General features: G+C 65.9%; 1 protein-coding gene across 1 annotated transcript in view; it reads left to right on the top strand.

Annotated features, from left to right (window-relative positions):
* Nucleotides 1-13,016, top strand: part of MROH1 (maestro heat like repeat family member 1) — a gene marked incomplete at both ends in the record, with an annotated part of 45,768 nt that overhangs the window by 32,373 nt on the left and 379 nt on the right. The window contains 8 exons of the mRNA XM_082015046.1: nucleotides 2,196-2,333; nucleotides 4,457-4,571; nucleotides 6,624-6,770; nucleotides 8,062-8,250; nucleotides 9,409-9,561; nucleotides 9,682-9,816; nucleotides 10,087-10,189; nucleotides 11,163-11,228. Of these exons, the coding sequence (XP_081871172.1) occupies nucleotides 2,196-2,333; nucleotides 4,457-4,571; nucleotides 6,624-6,770; nucleotides 8,062-8,250; nucleotides 9,409-9,561; nucleotides 9,682-9,816; nucleotides 10,087-10,189; nucleotides 11,163-11,228 (1,046 nt within the window). The remainder of the gene's footprint in view (nucleotides 1-2,195; nucleotides 2,334-4,456; nucleotides 4,572-6,623; nucleotides 6,771-8,061; nucleotides 8,251-9,408; nucleotides 9,562-9,681; nucleotides 9,817-10,086; nucleotides 10,190-11,162; nucleotides 11,229-13,016) is intronic.

The raw sequence follows: 13,016 nt of genomic DNA, 5'->3' as shown, positions 1-13,016 counted from the left end.
CCGTCTTGCCGGAGCAGCCTCTGGTTGTGCGGGAGCTAACCCGCTGCGCTCGCTCCGGGCTTTTCGCTCTTGTTGAGGAGCGGGAGAGCCCGGAGCTGCGGGCTTGGAGCCGAAACCTCGAGGAGGTTTGAGCGGAGCAGGAATCCCGTGGCCGGCACGAGGGGCTTTGTCGGGAACGGTCCCTCCCGAGCAGCCGCCCGCGAGCGCCGGGCCGGCGCCTGTCGGCCCTTGTCCACAGCCACGGAGCTGGTGGGAAGTTCCTCGGCCTTCACTGGCCTCCGTTGCCCGGGGGCGTCTGCCAGGAGGCTTTTTTGTTGCCGTTTTCTTATGCTGCAAGCAAGTCCGTCCCACTGCAGCTTCCTCGGGCTAAATTACAGGTTCACCCGCGTGCAAGCTTTGAGTTTTGAGGCTTATGGAGTTTTCTGGCTCTGCAGAAACGGTGGTGGTCCTCGCGGTGCTGCGGGAGGCCGGTGCTCGGCCGGCGGGGAGCTGAGCTGCCCGCGGCAGGGCGGGCAGGAGCAGTAGTCGGGGAGGAGCCGGGGTTTTATTCCAGGCTGCTGGAAGGGATATTCGAGGTCAGGGACTTGTTCCGCAGAAGGACCTCTCTAAATGGAGACCCGTGCACGTCACGTAGCCGTTTCGGCTACGGCGCGCGGGAAGGAAGCGCTGCAGCAGCTCGGGCTGTCTCCAGCTGAAAACTGGTTGAAAAACTCTGGAGGCCCGTGTGGCCGGACGCCGAAACAGTAAAACCAGGACTGTTATGTACACCGGCAGATTGGCGTGGACAGACGGTGGAACAACGCTTCTGCCTAAGGTTTTCTTTAATTAGTAATGAATTCCTCGTTGTCCTGCAGTCTTCAAGACGCAGGGATGCTTCAAACGTGCTGAAGGACCCTCTGCCAGGCTGGGCTCCGCGCAGGAGCTGAGCCAGCTTAGCTGAGCCAGCGCTCGTGGGCTTGCTTTTCCGCTGGCCCTCGCTGGCGGAGCCAGCTCCATGGCTCCTCTGTGGGCTCCTCCAGGTGGGTTTTCCAGGGCGGACTCGAGGCTTCGGCACCGTCTGGCTTGTGGGTCCAGAGCCACGCCACGCGGCCGGCCGTGGCGCGCCAGAGCCGCGCAGAACCAGCCAGCTTCTGCTGGGGCTCGGGGCGGCGTGGCGGAGGCCTCTTCCTTTGGGCGCTGGACGTGGCCGTGCCAAGCCGAGGAGCGACCCTGCGTCCTCCCGCTTGTCTCCTTTGCTGCTCCTGGTGCTTTTGCCGCGGGCGGGCGCTCAGCTCTGGCCCTCCGGGGCGCGCCGCTGGCGCGAGCGGGTTCTGCAGGCGCTCGTCGCCGGAGGAGCCGCAGCCCCGGCTCCCGATGAAACACACAGACGATTGCCGGAGAAAACTGCCGAAAGCCTCCGGTCTGGCGGGGCAGGCTGCGCGTTCGGTGCGTACGGTGGCTCGGCGTTTATTTTCCGTCGTTAGTCTCAGCTTGGGACGTCATGCGATGTCCTTCGTTAAGGCAAGCCAAGCTCTCTGGGGCTGTGGCCGCTGCTGGAGCTCGTGGCTGCGGGGTGCCTCCACCCTGCAGCCTCCCGGGGCTCGGCGGGGGTGACGGTCCCTCCAAGCACCGGTCCCTTGTCACCGCAGCTTGGCCCATCCCTACGAGAAGGCAAAATAGCAGGAACCCAACTCAAAAGCTGAAAGACCTTCGTGTTGAGACGCTCTTGCGAAATTATGTTTTCTTTGTGTGTGTGGTAGCTGCGTTCCTCTTGCTCGTATTGAAGGCTAAGATTTATCCATTGCTAATATTTGTTTTGTTTTGACAGGATAATGTATGTTTCCCATATGTTGCTCTGTGCTTGCAGCAAAATAATCCCTACCTATAAAATATAAATGCAAAAAAAACCCGCTCCTTAAAGTAGTTCTGGACTTCTTTACTTTCCAGTCTATTGTCTTGGATCGCTCTAACGGCAAACGTCACGGCGCGAATGGAAGTAGCAGTGAGTTATGGGCTCGTCTCACTCCAGCTAAAGCCCTCGCATAATTCATCCTGTCCTCAAGCACCCGCTCGCCTCCGGCGTGTGCCAGCGCGCCCCGGGCAAGAAGGTCCCTCATCCGCTGCCCTGCGACCTGCCGGGCGGGCAGGGCCGCAGGCAGAGCCGCAGGCAGGGCCGGCAGCCTGCCCTGCCCTAACCGCCGCGCTTCTCTCCCCAGCTGTGCCGTGGAGACGCTGAAGGCCATGCTGGCCCGGGGGGGCAGCGAGGAGGTCGTCAGGGCTGTGGGCAGCGCCGGCGGCTGGGAGCTGATGGCAAGTCCAGAGAGGCACCACGACGGGATCGCCGTGCTCGCCGGGTAAGGCGCTGGCACCGCGCACCAGCTCTGCGGTGGCTCCTCTGGCTTAGAATCATGGAATCATCGAACGGTTTGGGTGGGAAGGGACCTTTACAGGCCATGTAGTCCAACCCCCACCGTGAGCAGGGACGTCCCCAACCAGAGCAGGGTGCTCAGAGCCCCGTCCAGCCTGACCTGGGATGTGCCCAGGGACGGGGCATCCACCACCTCTCTGGGCAACCTGGGACGGGGGTTCACCACCCTCAGTGTCACAGACTTCTTCCTTAGATCTAGCCTAAACCTCCCCTCTTTCAGTCTAAAACCGTTACCCCTTGTCCTGTCACTACAGGCCCAGCTAAAAGCCCCGTCCCCACCTTTCTCCCCAGCCCCTCTCAGCCCTGGCAGCTGCAGGAAGGTCTCCCCGGAGCCTTCTCTGCTCCAGGCTGAGCCCCCCCAGCTCTCCCAGCCTGTCCTCCCAGCAGAGCTGTTCCAGCCCTCGGAGCGTCGCTGGGGCCTCCTCTGGCCCCGCTCCAGCAGGTCCGTGTCTCTCCTGTGCCGAGGGCTCCAGAGCTGGACGCAGCACTGCAGGGGGGTCTCCCCGGAGCGGGGCAGAGGGGCAGAATCCCCTCCCTCGCCCCGCTGGCCACGCGGCTTTGGGGGCAGCCCAGGACACGGGTGGCTTCTGGGCTGCGAGCGCACGTTGCCAGCTCGTGTCCAGCTTTTCACCCACCAGGATCCCCGAGTCCTTCTCCATGGGGCTGCCCCCCATCCCTTCACCCCCAGCCTGTGCTGGTACCGGGGGTTGCCCCGACCCCAGTGCAGGACCCTGCCCTTGGCCTTGTTGAACCTCCTGAGGTTCACATGGGCCCAATGCTCGAGCTTGGCCAGGTCCCTCTGGATGGATCCCATCCCTCAGGCATGTCACCCACACCACTCGGCTTGGTGTCATCAGCAGGCGTGCTGAGGGTGCCTGTGATCCCACTGTCTGTGTCACTGATGAAGAGTGCTGGTGCTGGTACAGAGCCCTGAGGGACACCGGTTGGCCTTGCACCGCAGCCGTTGGGACCGGGACAGGACCCCACAGCAAGCGGGGAGGGGGTGTGCTGTGTCCCGGGGAGATGTGATGCATCAAAGCCCATGGAGGGTCTCACTGGCTTCCCACAGCATCACAGTGGAACTGGCGGTGGGGGTCTGCCTTGCTGACCACCCCGGCATGCCCAGCTCTGTCCCCAGCTCGCTGGAAGCAGCCCAGGTGGGAGCCCACGGGGGCTGAGCCACGTTCCTGGGAGTGCGGTGGGGCTGGATGCGGCCGACGGCCGCCCTCGGCCCCGCTGCGGTGCGCCTGCCGTCCCGCGCCTCCCCGGCGTGCCCCTCGCCGCGGCTGCGAGCAGCTCTTCAGGCACGTCGGCCAAACCGTTGCTGCTGTCAGCTGCTTCGCTCTGCTCCCGTCGGGGCTCAGGCTCCCCCGTTCCCTTCCTGCCGAGGTACGACAGACAGCAAAAGGTCTCAGATGGAAACTTTTTTTTTTCCTTTTGCTGCTGCTGAAACGTCGTTGCGGTTCATCAGCGGCATCCGATCCCTGTAGACGGCTGCCTGGCGGCTGCCCGTCCTTTCCGTGGCAGCTGCGCAACCTCGTGCCCACGGCAGCGAGTTTGGCGCGAGGCGGCGAGGCCGAGGGACGGCTGCAGCCTGCGGCCCGGTTCGGTGGAGCCTGGTTCAGCCGGGGACTTCGCCGTCCCTCCACCCAGTGCCGTTAATAGCTCTTGGACGGCTGCGGAGGAGACGAGCGGTTTGGGATTTTCCAGTATTTGCAAAAATGCTTTATTGAACCTCCCAAACACTTGAGAGAGTCTCATCCAAAACAAAAAACGTTCCCCCTGACCAAGATCCGACAGAGCAGGCTCCTGCCAGCGTGCCCGGCGTGCACCGGGCACCTGCCCCGCGCTTCGCGCCCAGGCGAGCGGGTGGCAGGAGGGGACAATGCCGGGCCGGGGCCCCCGGCTTCTCTGTCCTGGCTGGTGGCTTGCAGACCCCCGGGCAGAGGGGCTCGCCAGCCTGCTCGGAGCCCCCCGGGGTCCAGGGCCCGCCTGTAGCCCCCGCCGCGGGCAGCCGGCACGGTTGACGTGTGCCGCTTCTCTTGGCAGCGCGATGGCGCGACACGCCGGCCCCCGGCTCCCCCTGATCGTGAAGAACCTCATCCCAACGCTGAGCAGCGTCTTCGACAGCCAGAGGATCACCACCACCGCCTTCTTCGCCGAGGTGAGCAGGGGGTGTCGCGGGGCGGCGCGGCTGAGCCACCGCCGCCGGCTGGCTCCTGGCCGTCTGTCCGTCTCTCCCTGCCCGGCCGCACAGCAGCCGGGACGAGGGCTGAGCTGCGGCGGGCTCTGCCTGCCCTCCTCGGCTTCCCCACCCTCCGGTGGAGGGGATGGCAGAGAAGCGCTCGCAGGAGTCCAGCGCTGAACACATCACCGCCATGAGCCAGCAAACCGTAACTCCGTCCTTACGTACCACCCTGAGGAATGAAGTGACTCAAGTCCTTTCCCCTCGCCGGCGGCGCAGCCAGCAGACTGTAACACAATCTCCCCGAACATACCACCTTAAAGCCCTGGGCCACTCGAGGAGTCTTTGTTACATAAAGGAGCACCTTATGCCAACAATGCAGAACTATATCCCCGCTTATAAACCACCTTTTAAATTCTCAGCTGCTTAAGCAGCCTGGGATTAAGGCACTGTTTTTATTTTCTGTTTGGCTGGGGGAGCTGCCGGCCCGGCTCTTGGAGCCTGTCCCAGAATCTGCTTTAGTTTTGGAGTGTGGTTGGCTCTCTGCATCCTTAAAGGGTTTAAAATAGCAGCTTTGCCTCACCGTGGAGCTGGAGGGGAAGGAAGCAAATGCCTGTGTCTCCCTCTCTCAAAACTGATGAGGTGAGAGCTCAGTCCCTTTTCTCTCGGCCGTGCCAGTGACGGAGATGACAGAGGGGAAGCGAGGAGGGGAACGGCCACTGGGCTGGAGCGGCAGGAAGACGGGCAGCGTGGGGCCCGCGTGCGGCAGCCTGGGCTCCCCGGCCTCCGCGGGGGCGCAGCCGCCGGCCCGGGACGGCTGCCGCTGCCTCGTCCCCGCGGGACGGGGGGCTCCGCGCCGGTCCCCGGGACCCAGGCGCAGCTCTGGGGTGCTGTCCCTGCCCGCACGTGCCTACGGGCAGCCCTCGCTGCCCGGGGGCGTCCGGCCCGAGCGCCGCGCTCGCGCCACGCTGCCTGCGTGCGGGTCGGGCTCTGGGGTTCCAGCTCAGCCCCGGGGCTCCCAGCCTCTCCGCGGTGGTGGCGGGTGACGGTGGGCGCAGGCAGGCAGCCCCCCGCCGCGACTGGAGCCTGGAGTGGCTCCCCTGACCCCCCGCCCTGGGGCCGGGCGGCAGCGGGGAGCTGGGCTCTGCCCAAGGGGAGTTAAACCCCCGAGCAGCCGCGCCGGCGCCCGTTCACCCCAAAGTGCCCCTTCGGCGCCGGGCTCCCGCTGACCCCGCCGGCAGTCAGGCCGCCTTTCCATCAAGCGGAGCCTGATCCGTCCAGGATGAGCCGGGCCCCGCCGGGGAGGGCCAGCAGCGCTCCTTGGAGCACGTCCCGCTTCCGTACGTGGCTCTCCCCACGGCACGGGGGCTCGGTTGGGAGGGTCGGCGGGAGAGCAGCCCCGCCGTCTCCCTCCAGCCAGGTCTCCCGAGTTGGTCTCGGTGAGTCTCTGCCTGGCCGGCTCCTCCCAGCGCCGCTCGCAGCACTCGGGAACGAGGCGCCGCTTGCCGAAAGCTCCGGGTCCGCTGCTGTGCGGTCCCCGGGGATGCTCCCGGGGGCTCCGGCTGCCCCTGCGCTGCCCTGGCAGCCATGGGGACGCGCTTTGGTCCCCCATCCCTGGGAATGCCCCGGCGTCTGTGTAGCCCACCTCCTCTCGCCTGGCAGGCGATCTCAGGGGGGAGGATTTAGCTTTTGTGTGGGTTTCCTGGGTTTCTCCGGGCTGTCGGTGCTCGCCTGGGCTTCCCACTTCTTCCTGACTTGGGGTCCTTGGTTTTCTTGATTTACACATGACAAGCTATCGCAGGTCCCCCCGGTCCGAGTGCCTGCCTGCGGTGCGGGGGCTGAGGGCTCCGGAGCCCTGTCCCTGGCTGCCGTGGATATGGAGTGAGGGTCTGAGGGGAGCCGGGTGGCAAAGCAAACCTGCTGGGGCTCTTTCCCGGGATAAAGGAATACGAGCATTCGAAACACAGCCCTCGTCTCCCTGGTGGCGCGCGGGGCCTGTCCTGTCGATGCTGAGGCTCTCTTCTGCTTTAGCTCCTCAGTAATAACGTGGTGAATGACCTGATCCTGCTGGAGACCATGATGGATAACATGACGGGGAGGCAGAAGGACGCCTGCACGTTGGTGCGGATGCTGGCCCTCCGCGGGCTGGGCAACATCGCCTCCGGCTCGCCGGAAAAGGTGAGAGCGAGCTCCGCGCTGCTCGGCCCGAGCTGCAGGCAGGCGCTGCCGGACTGCTCTGGGTCAGGCTTCCGACTGCTGTGGGAGGCAGCTTTAGGAACACCTGGCTTTGGAGGGAAGCCTGGCACCCCTGGGGAGCGGCACGCGGGGAGGGCGGGCACGCGGCGCTCTGCGCTCGCAGCTCTTCGTCTTGGGGATGCGCGGGGGCGGCTGGTCCTCGCCAGGCTCCGGAGGCACCTCGCAGCCGGGAAGCGGCAGCTTATACCCCCTTTCCTGCCCGGGAGAGGAGCCGGCGCCGCAAACCCTGGCGGGCGTGGGAGCGTCGGGCTGCCTGGGGCCGCCGGCCTGCCCCCACGGCCCTCCTTACCTGGCGGCTGAGCGGCAGCGCCGGGGCTTGGCAGGCACCCCGCTCCGGTGCTCGCCCGTGCCAGACCCTGGGAAGAGGTCACGGGCGGGCCAGCCCCAAGGCAGGCGATACGCCACCGTGGTCTGCTGCTAAAATATAAGCAGCGACTAGAAAATACCGTTGGGCCGGCGTAGCCTGGCCGGAGCTGCTGCTCTTACAGCATCCAGCGCTCCGGGCTGCGTCAGCGGGAGCGCTGCCTCGCGGAAGCAAGAACCCAGCAGCGCTGACAGTGCAGCCTGGTGAGGATGAGGAGGGCGGCGATGAGCTCATGCAATTCGGCCGACGGCAGAGGCGCGCCGTGGCCGGTTCCTCCGCTCACCCCAGCCGGAGCGCAGCCGTGTTTCCAGCCCGGCAGGAGAGCCGCCTCCCGGACCGTGCTGCGGACGCTCCCGTCCCTGACCTGCTACGGCAACCCAGAGCGATGCCAGCATGGCAGAGACGGGCTGGGAGGTCTCCGGCGTCCCCGGTGCTCAGGGACAGCAGTCCGTCTGCCCGTCCTTCCTTGCCCCTTCCCAGCTACGCCTGCGTAGCTTGCGAAGCCGAGCGCTCAGAATTAAGTGATGGCAGACTTAACATGGCTTATGCAAACTTAATTTTCCCCTTTGCTGTGTATACACCGGCTCTAATTACATGGTGAAATACTGCGTTGACGGCTCCAGCGGGAGGGGAACCGGTGACTGCGGTAAGCAGTTACCATGTGCAACGACTGGCCTGTGCCGAAGACGCTTTGCCCGCGGCGGTCATAACTTAAGTCTCTTTCCAGCTCTTCCTGGCTGGAAGCGCGGGGCGGGAGCCTGCTGTGGGACACCTAGGGGACGTGTCCCTGCCGGCCCCCCTGCCAGGCTCACGCCGCAGGGACCACTTTTCTTGCCGCTTCCGTTGCAGGTGAGGAAGCACGGGGCCAAGCTCCTGGCGTCCATGGTCAACGGCATGGATGACAAAGACGACCCCCACAACCTGGTTGCGCTCGAGGCCATGTCCAGCCTCTCCAAGCTCCTGGATCACGTGGAGGAGAGAGACATCCAGTCCATGCTCCTCCACATCGCCATCAGGATCCGGCCCTTCTTTGACAGCGTAAGGCGGCCCTGCCCGTGCCAGGGAAGCCGAGCTCGCGCCTTTGCCGGCACGTCTGAAACGGCTCGTCTGCCGAGCCGGAGCCCGCGTAACACAGGGGACGTGTGCAGGAGCCTGCTCGGACCACGCAGGGCCCACCCCGGGCGCAGGCAGCGCCGTGGGGCCGGGGGAAGGAGGTCGGGGCGCCGCGTCCCCAGCTGGGAGCTGAGCGCAGGCCGCGTAAGGACGCGGCGCGGTTGGGAAGCGGAGGCGCCTGTTGCGTTGTCCGCTTGGACCTTGGCTCCTCCCGGGTGGCAGGAGGCTCTGGGCGCGGGGCTGAGCCAGAGCCGGGTTACGCGGGTGCTCTGGGGCAGGAGCAAGGGGGGAGCAGGGAGGCCCCCCGGGTCTCCGTTCCAGGGGCTTTTGCTGCCTTCAGCGCTCCCCGTTCATCCCCACGCCCCCTCCAGCATCACCGCGGGGAGGCTTAATGCTTCTCCTGCTCAGCTTGCAGCCCGTCTGCGGGCTCCAGCCTCGTCCCCTGCTCCTGCGCTGGGCGGCCGCAAGTCCGCCGGGAGCATCCCCCCTCGGCCGGGCCCCGGCTGCGCCCCGCACTCCGGCTTCGCGGCTGTCGTCTTCTGCGCCGCTCCCTCTGGCCCGAGCAGAACGTGCGACGGCTCTGCCCCTTCGAAGAGCCGGAGGGTGCAGCGTGAAGACCCCCTGCCCCCGAGCTCGGTCCCCAGCACTTCCCAGGTGTTCGCTGGCGGGGGCCCCGGACCAGCAGCAGCGAACGGGGATGATGGTGGCTGAAATTTGGGATGAAGAGGCGGGGGGCTGTGTTTTTGTGGAACCATTAGATGGGAAGGTGTGAATTTAGGACAGAGCCTGTCCTTAGCCCATGGGTGGTTTTGTTATTCCCTGGTGAAGAATCGTCTAAAATGGCTTTCAAAAACAAAACAGAAAAAGCGGGGGTCCTGCGGCTGAGGGCCGGGGCAGCCTGGGAAGGAGGTGCTGGGGGCGCAGGGCGGGCGGCAGCGTTCCTCTTGCTGCTCTGATGCCCTCCAACCTGAGAAGCGAGGCAGCGGGTGATGGGAGCGGCCGTGGCAGGCACGTCCCCCGAGGCGGGAGATGCCCAGCACAGGTCGGTTCCCGCTGAGCCCTGCTCGTCCCCTCTGCCCGCAGGAGCAGCCCGACCTCCGCCGGTCGTCCATCGTGCTCTTCGGCAACCTGAGCAAGTTCAGCGAAGGCAACTGCGAAGTCTTCTTCGAGCAGATCCTGAACGGGCTGGTGACGCTGCTGCTGCACCTCCAGGACCCAAAGCCGGAGGTCGTCAAAGTGAGTGTCCTGCTGCCCGTGCCGGCCGGCAGGAACGGGGGTCCTCTGCCTCGGCGTGGGGATCCCGTGCGGTGCCGCGCTCTCGGGTGCACGCTGCAGCCTCCCCTCTCTGCGCCGCAGGCCTGCAAGTTTGCTCTGCGCATGTGTGGCCCCAGCATGGGCTGCGAGGGGCTCTGCGACATGTTCCTCAACCACCTGCGGGAGGACAGGAGCCTGCACTACGGGGAGTTCATGAACAACGTCTGCAAGCATCTGGTGAGCGGCGGCCAGAGCCCGTGGCAGCGGTGCCGGCACTGCCTGCGGGGCTCGGTGCAGCCCGGCGGGGCTGGTGCGGGGGCCGCTGGTCCATGAGGTCCCCTGGGTTCTGCCCCTGCGTCCCCACGGGGCATTTCCCCCAGCCCAGGTGTGTTCCTGGGCTGACCTCAGCCTCCCCAGGAGCTCCGGGCTTCCAGAAGATGGTGCCAGTGCTGCAGGCAGCCGGTCTCGCGTCCTGCGTGACTCCCTCGGCGGCCGTTTCTCTCCTAGATGCAGAGCTACCCGGAGATGCTGAACCGCCTGGTCTTAACCAACCTGTTCTACTTCAAGAGCAGCTGGGTGGACATCCGAGCGGCTGCGCCCATGTTCATCGGTAAGGCTGCCCGCGTCCTGCTCCCAAACCGCTCCTCGGGCTTTGCGTGGGTGTCCTGTCCCAGCAGGGGTGCGTAGCTGTCCCTGTTGTCCTGGGAATGCTTTGGGTGCCCGCTCCGCTGGGAGGGCGCTGCGGATGAGCAGGGCTGCTGGAAACGGCCAGGTCATCCGGTGCCTCTGTGTCCTGCGGAGCACCGACACGCGCCTTGCCGTGTCCGGCCTGGGGACAGGCACGCGCGTGGCGTCCCCAGGTGCTGCCAGCACCCCAGGAGCTTTCCTCCGGCCACTCGCCACTAATGCTGGCTGGGCACACGCCGTCTGCGGTGACCAGCAGAGTTGGAAAGCACGTGTCCGGGTCGTGCCATGGTTTGGGTGACCACCCGCCACGGGCGATGCCCGTACGGACCCTGGTTTGCAGCAGCAGTGGGCTGCCTGTGGGCTGCACAGACGGTGCCCTCGACGGCGCCTGGGCCAGCCCGGGCCGTCACTTTAAAGGTCTCCAGGCTCGTCGTGCAGCGTGCGGCTGAGGGGAGCGACGCGGCCAGACGAGCTGCCTCGGCCCCGTGCTGCCAGCTCAGGGCGTCTCTGCGGTTCCTCCTTTCTGAGGAGGACGGGTAGCGCCCAGCCTTGCTCTTACCCCCGGAAAGTTGCGTGTGGCGGGAGGTTTTGTTGTTTTCGGCACAGACCTCGGCTGCGCTGCGCTCAGATGTGCCCAGTGATGCTTTAGGGCAAGTTCCCGGAGCTGCGGGCGGCAGAAACGCCGGTGGGCATCCCCTTAGGGCGCACGTTAGGGTGTTGTGTGTACGACACCCACGATGGTCCTCGCCTGAGTGGCTGTTGCGGGGTTTCCATTCAGACCCCACACACCGCGCTGGCGCAGGGCCGAGTGACCTGGTGCCCCCGTTGCCTGTCTCCGCGGATGCGGGGCTCCTCGGTGGGATCCAGACCAAGCACTGACTGAAATTCTTCCTCAGGCTTCCTCGTGCTGCATGTGGACGAAGACAACTGTCAGCAAGTGGACCTGGACCAACTCATTTCGGGTGAGTAGGTGCTGCCACCCGTGACTTTCGCTGCTGGGGAGTGGGAACTCGCCTCTGCCCGCCGGAGCTCAGCCCCGTGCGATGGGGCTCCCCAGCCTCTGGTGCCGCTGTGCCCGAGGCTCCTGCTCAGCTCTCGGGGCCGGGGCACGGGGCAGCGCCGGGGGCAGCCTCCCGCGGGCCCCCGGGGACCGGCTCGGGGGTCTCAGGCCTTCGCAGAGGGACGAGGCTGCGGCGGGATCCCGCTCCCTGCCGGGTGTGCCGGTGGGGTGAGATCCAGCAGTGCCCCCAGGCAGCACCTGGCTGCGTCCCTGGGTGAGCTGGGGGACACGGGGAACGTCCCCGACCTCACGGTCAGCGCGTGAAGCCGGAGATGAGCCCGGCACCTGCGGGCAGCAGCCACGGGGGGCCTGGGCTGGAGAGCCAGGGTGCTGCAAGGGGCCGAGCGGTCGGCGTGAGGATGCTGGGCTGGCGTTTGGTTTGCACCCTGCGGGCATCGCCCGGGAGCGGGGCTCTGCTGACGGGTGCCGGGCGAACCCCGAGCCCCGCGTCCCAGCACGGCCCCGCCGGGCTGCACCGCAAGCTCTGGTCCTTGGCCGCGGGCTCCGGCCCCGGGCGTCCCTCGGGAGCTCGCGGGCATTTGCAGTGGCTTAGCGTGAGCAGGAGGGGACTCGCAGCGTTTGTTTGTAACGTGTTAACTGTTAAAAGGCAGAGTTAAGGCTCGTTACGAAGGGCTAATAAAAAGTCGACTTGAAGCTGGTGGCATTTTGGAGCAGAGTTAAGTAATTTTCCTGGATTTCAGGGATTTTTTCCCTGTCACTAGTGACCTCATAGTATATAGTAATGCATGGAAACTTTCGGATTGTTCCAAGGGAGCTTAAAAAACACTAAAAAAGGAAAAACTATCTTTCCGTTGGCTCCCTGAGCCCTTCCAGAAGAAAGAGGCCTGTCTGTTTGAAACAAGTGAAAGATAATCTGCCTGCGTGTGAGTAATCGCTGGAGCGAGCAGGCCCGGATTGGGTTGCGCGAGCTTCCCGTGTTGAGTGGCTCGGCCGCGCGGGGTCCGGGGGGGCTTCGGCGCTACAGCCCGCCCCGGGCACCCCCGCGGCTGGGCCCGGCGAGGCACGAGGATGCCGCGAGCGGGAAGCAAGCGGGCACATAAATCAGGGGAGCCTGGCTCGCCGTGGGAGCGGCGGGATCGGGAGGGAGGCGAGGGCTCTCCTGCGCTGGGTAAACAAGCTACTGGAAAAATATTATTATACTTTTACTGCTAGGAAAAACTACCTGGATTGTTTTCTTACTACCGGGAGCTGTTCCAGGCGTTAGGAAATCGTGCTGATAGGGGAGGCTTGGCCCGGCGAGCGTCTGCACGGCCCCGCGGGCCCCTGGGGGCTCAGGTCCCGGCTCCGCTCCCCTCCCTGGCCCCGGAGCCCCACCAGCTTGAGCCCCGCGCCCCAGGGAGCCCCCCCGGTCCCACCGCCCCAGGGCACAGGGCCCGGCAGGGCCAGCAGCCTCCGCGGCACCGTCCTGCTGCCGTGGCATCAGCTGCAGAGCTGGGGTCTGAAGAGGACTCGGGGTGCCAGGTCTCCCCTGGGGCGCGTGGCGGGGCTGGGGGGGCTGGCGGAGGCGCCCAGCGTCCCTGGGACGGGAGTGGAGTTTCTCCTTGTGTGACGGCACGAAGCCAGGATGCGGCTGGGGCCAGGGATGGGCGGCCGTGGCGGGCCCCGGCCGTGGGCTCGTGGCGAGGAGCTGACCCAACTATTGCTGCGGTGGAGCCAGGTGGATCCGACC

The sequence above is a fragment of the Phaethon aethereus genome (genome assembly GCF_964289735.1).
Source record: "Phaethon aethereus genome assembly, chromosome: 2".
Classification (NCBI taxonomy): Eukaryota; Metazoa; Chordata; class Aves; order Phaethontiformes; family Phaethontidae; genus Phaethon; species Phaethon aethereus.
The sequence above is the reverse complement of the archived record's forward strand: the minus strand, read 5'-3'. Positions and strand labels throughout refer to the sequence as shown.